The sequence below is a fragment of the Phalangium opilio genome, unplaced genomic scaffold, assembly GCF_054372755.1.
Source record: "Phalangium opilio isolate 3A_F unplaced genomic scaffold, DU_Popi_V2 ptg000032l_1, whole genome shotgun sequence".
NCBI classification, from domain to species: Eukaryota; Metazoa; Arthropoda; class Arachnida; order Opiliones; family Phalangiidae; genus Phalangium; species Phalangium opilio.
In genome coordinates, this window is record NW_028324159.1 from 6,643,303 (window position 1) to 6,648,107 (window position 4,805).

Here is a 4,805-nt window from a genome sequence, read left to right on the forward strand (position 1 = left end):
AGAGACAGAGACTGAGTCATTGTCAGAGTCAGAGACGACTCAGTCAGCGAGATAGGTAACACAGAGCCCGAGCTTTCGTGTCCTTAGTCTTTGGCATATTTTCAACTTTCACGTCACCAAATTTCATATATTTTTTTTATTGACGAAATTGTTATCAAAAATCCAAAAAATAATACTTTATTAAGAATAATAGAAATAATTTCATGTTTTTATGCCATGATTTTGATCCAACGGTTTTTTATAATGTTTTTTTAAGCTTGGGGGCGAGAGTTTTAGCAGAAGAGCGTAGAAACTAAGCCAACGATGACGTAATTATATGGCCCCCTGTGGCTGGCCAATCGTGCACGAGCTTTCAGTTTCAGGTTGAGTTAAAAACTATGCAGGTGCGAGCCTACGAGTTTTCCCGCGGTCACGTTAGTTAGTCAGTCTTTAGTTAGGCGGTGCGAGTCCGAGTGACGGGAACCGGGAAGAACCGCTGCAGCCGGGCGGCGGTCGGCGTGTATCACAATTCTAAGCCTTAGCTTAGCTAAGCGAAGTTTATGCTCTTTGTTTGTTAATGTTAGCAACTTCGCGCGCCGCGCAAAGTATTAACCAACATTTTCGGGCCTCGGAGTCTCGGACCTTGGTCTTTTCGCTAGTCTGTGAAACTGTGACTGTGTGACAGCCTAATGGGTGACGGTAAGTCCTATATATTTTCTAGTTTGGTTTGGTATTATAGTGCAACTGATTAACCTTTCAGATCAAGTCCTTAAACTTCCCCAAGTGCTTCCCAAATTAACGTATCGACTCAAGACAATGTCGTCTTGGACTGTTTATTTAACTTTCCAAGTCCAACCTCCATTGTTATTGCTCTCTTAAGTCAGTCAGGTATATCCGGCATTTTTGCTTTCGTCCCTGACTCCCTTCTCGTTGCCGTTGGTAAAGTTGATTCAATGAGAGGTGAGACCAAGTCCTTTTTTGTAGTTTGGTCTTCTAGGGCTTGAGTTAACCTTTCAGATCTAGTCCATACAGAACCATGACCATAAGCTTGTCCAAGTGCTTCCCAAAGTGACATATCAACTCAAGACAATGTCATCTTGAACTGTTTTTTAACTTTTTAAGATATATCCTGCAATTCTGCTTTCGTCCTTTCTCCGCTTCTCGTTGCCGTCGGTAACTCAATAACTGTTGATTTAATAAGAGGTGAGACCAAGTCCTTTTTTTGTAGTTTGGTCTTCTAGGGCTTGAGTTAACCTTTCAGATCTAGTCCATACAGAACCATGACCATAGACTTGTTCAAGTGCTTCTCAAAGTGACATATCCAATCAAGGCAATGTCATCTTGGACTGTTTTTTACTTTTTGAGTCCAACCTCCACTATTATTGTACTCTTTAGTCAGTCAGTAATATATCCTGCATTTCTGCTTTCGTCCCTTCTCGTTGCCAGTGGTAACTGTTTATTCAATAAGAGGTGAGATAGACTAAGCCTGTTGTTTATTCCAGTTTGTTCTGCTAATGATTGAGTTGCCATTACAGAGATTATCTAGTCCATCATGATCATATACTTCTCCACGTTCCAAGCTTTGACGATTTTTATTTTCAAGTCAATCAACATGACTATCTTTAAATCCACACCATGACAATCTTTAAATATAAGTCCACACCTTAGCTCTCATGCCCATTGATATCCCATCTACCGTCTACGTCTTTATGTCATACGCCTTGGAGCTTGAGGTCAACAAGCTGCTACTTGGAGATCAGCAAGTCCTCTCCAAAATTCATGTAGTGTAATTTTTTAATTTAGTTCACAAGCAAGTTAGCAAGATTATTTAGTTCTCTAATTTTATAGCTCTTAAGTCTTAAGTTAAATGTAGACTGTAGGTTGCTTTACTTTCCCAAATTATTGGTTTTTCAAAATGGCACCCTTTAAGCGAAAAAGTGTAGTATGGGATCACTTCACTAAACAAACTAAAAGTATGGCAACATGTAATTATTGTGACAAACTAGTTTCATCATCTGGTAATACAAGTAATTTATTAAAACATTTACGAACAAATCATAATTTAACGGTTGAAACCAAGACTGACAAGCCTCACCAGGTAGTAGAAAACAACCTTAATGTACCTTCAACTGAAAATGCAAATCTACCGTTGCAAATTTTAACTTCTGAACCGAGCACTAGCACATTTTCAGCTGAATCAAACCATAGCCGTAGTGAAGAATCAAACTCAGACTTAATATCAAAGACACAGCTCACATTAACTGAAACTTTAAAGAGAAGAGCAGCTTTCAATTTGGGAGGAAATAAAAATTTAGAAATCAATGATGCTATTCAGTTCATGGTAGCTCGAGACCCACTGCCATTGAATGTTGTAGAAGGAGAGGGGTTTCTTCATTTAATGAAAGTTCTAGTTCCCCGTTTTAAAGTTCCATGTAGGAAAACTATCACGGCAGGTTTAGATTTAAAGTACAAGAAATTGATGGAAGTTCGAAAATCTGAAATAAGTTCCATAGACTATGTCGCATTAACTACTGATATTTGGTCTGAGAGTTGCTCCAACGCCTCTTTTATTGGCATTACTATTCACTACATTTGTGAGGAAAAGCATCGGTCCCACAATTTGACGGTTGATCAATTCCCAGTTAGCCACACTTCAGATAATATTGCGCTTAAACTAACTGAAATTTTATCTGATTGGGACATTTCCTTACTAAAAGTGGTAGCTTGCGTAACCGACAATGGATCAAATATTGTTAAAGCCGTAAGAGATCGCTTGGGCGAATTTAAACATTTACCATGCTTTGCCCATACTTTAAACCTGGTTGCTCAAGAAGCGTTATCCGTTGCCAAACCCATGGCTTTAGTCAAAAAAGTGAAAGCACTAGTTCATTTTTTAAGTCTAGCCCTTTAGCTACTTCAAAATTAAATGATGCACAGGTAAAATCAGGAAATGACACTATTTTAAAACTTTTGCAAGAGGTACCAACTCGTTGGAATTCTTGCTATTCAATGATTGATCGTTATATCACACTTCATGAAAGTGTTATTGTGGCTTCGTCTAAAAGTAGGCAAGCACCCCCAACTATATCAGCATCTGAAATGGATGAATTATTAGAATTGAAATCTCTTTTGGAACCTTTATTTGGGGTAACATCAGAGATTTCCTCAGAAAAGCATACGACGCTTTCGAAAGTGATTCCATTAACTAAGTGTTTAAAATTATGCATTTCACGACAAGACTGTAAAACAGAGTGTGGTGCTTCATTGAAAGCAAAACTTTTAGAACAAATTATTGAAAGGCGATTTGGTAATGTAGAACTAAATGAACTAATTGCATGTGCAACGCTTCTTGATCCCAGGTTTAAGAAAAGCTCTTTTGAAGCACCATTGGCTGTTGCTAAGATGTTAAGTAAAATAGACAAGACAATTAAAATAAACTCACTCGTAAATGAAACTGAAGAATATCCAGCACCTAAACCTGTATCTTCTTCCCAAAGCATTTGGGATATTCATGACAGTTTAGTTCAAAAATCTAAAGACAACTTGGACGGTTCCTCTGATCAGTATGACCCATCTTTAAAACAATATTTGAACCTTCCATTGCTTGACAGAAAAAGTTGTCCTATAATGTTTTGGTCTAAATATAAATTAATATTCCCAGAGTTATCTATGGTTGCATTAAATTTTTTGACAATTCCCGCTACTTCTGTACCAGCAGAAAGGTTGTTTTCTCGTGCCGGAAATATCATGTCAGAGAAACGGAAAAGTTTAACTGGGGAACATTTGAAGACTTTAACTTTCTTGAGTTCCTTTAGTCAAAAAGAATGGGAAGACGCTCAGTGAACTTCTATTTTACCTTAAACTTGCTTTAATTATATTTTGCTGTTAAGCTACAGTTAGATATTTTATGGGATTGGCCCTTTGGGACAACTTATGTTTTTCTCTAGTAGGTTTCTATTAACATTTTCACAACCTTTCTGGGGGCCATTTTCAAATAGCCATAGCACCCTTACTACGTTAGCTTAATTAACCAGTATTTGTTCAAATAACTAAATTAACTATTAGCGTTAATATTTAAATTTATTGCTACAAAGTCGTGTTTTGACTTGGTTAGCTGAACCGATATAATTATACAAAAGTGCATTTTCTGTGATTTAAAGTTGATCTCAATACAGAAATTTTTCTAATTTGTTGTGACAAAAATACCTGATATTTTTGTGACAAAAATATTAGTTCTAATAACTATTAGCGTTGTTATTTAAATTAAAAGACACAAAGTTGTATTTTCACTTGGTTAGCTCAACCGATATAATTTTAGTGATACAAAAGTGTATTTTCTGTGATTTAAAGTTCCAAAGTTTTCCTAATTTTTTGTGACAAAAATATTAGTTCTAATAACTACTAACATTACTATTTAAATTGAATGAAACAAAAATGTATTTTCACTTGGTTAGCTCAAACAATATTATTATAATGAAACAAAGTGTATTTTCTGTGATTTAAAGCTGATCTCAATTCCGAAAATTTTAAAATTTTGTGACCAAAAAATTCTCGATATTTTTGTGACAAAAAATATTAGTTCTAATAACTTTTATTGTTGTTATTTATATTGAATGACACAAAGTTGTATTTTAACTTGGTTAGCTCAATCGATATAATTTTAATGATACAAAAGTGTATTTGCTGTGATTTAAAGTTGACCTCAATTCCAAAGTTTTTCTAATTTTTTGTGACAAAACAATACCTGATATTTTGTGACAAAAATATTAGTTCTAATAACTTCTAACATTACTATTCAAATTGAATGAAAAAACTGTATTTTCACT

General features: G+C 35.4%; 1 protein-coding gene and 1 long non-coding RNA gene across 2 annotated transcripts; both read left to right on the forward strand.

The window, feature by feature from the left end:
• Positions 1–893: 893 nt before the first annotated feature.
• LOC149685518 (uncharacterized) lies at positions 894–1,443 on the forward strand. Its single transcript, XR_016384082.1, has 3 exons — positions 894–939; positions 1,003–1,182; positions 1,247–1,443. It is a non-coding gene; the product is annotated as an uncharacterized LOC149685518 (long non-coding RNA).
• A 209-nt stretch (positions 1,444–1,652) lies between these two features.
• Positions 1,653–3,822, forward strand: LOC149685519 (E3 SUMO-protein ligase ZBED1-like). Its single transcript, XM_089871047.1, has 3 exons — positions 1,653–1,760; positions 2,060–2,851; positions 2,917–3,822. The coding sequence occupies exons 1-3, from the start codon at positions 1,653–1,655 to the stop codon at positions 3,820–3,822; spliced, it is 1,806 nt and encodes a 601-aa protein (XP_089727173.1).
• The last annotated feature ends 983 nt before the right edge of the window (positions 3,823–4,805 follow it).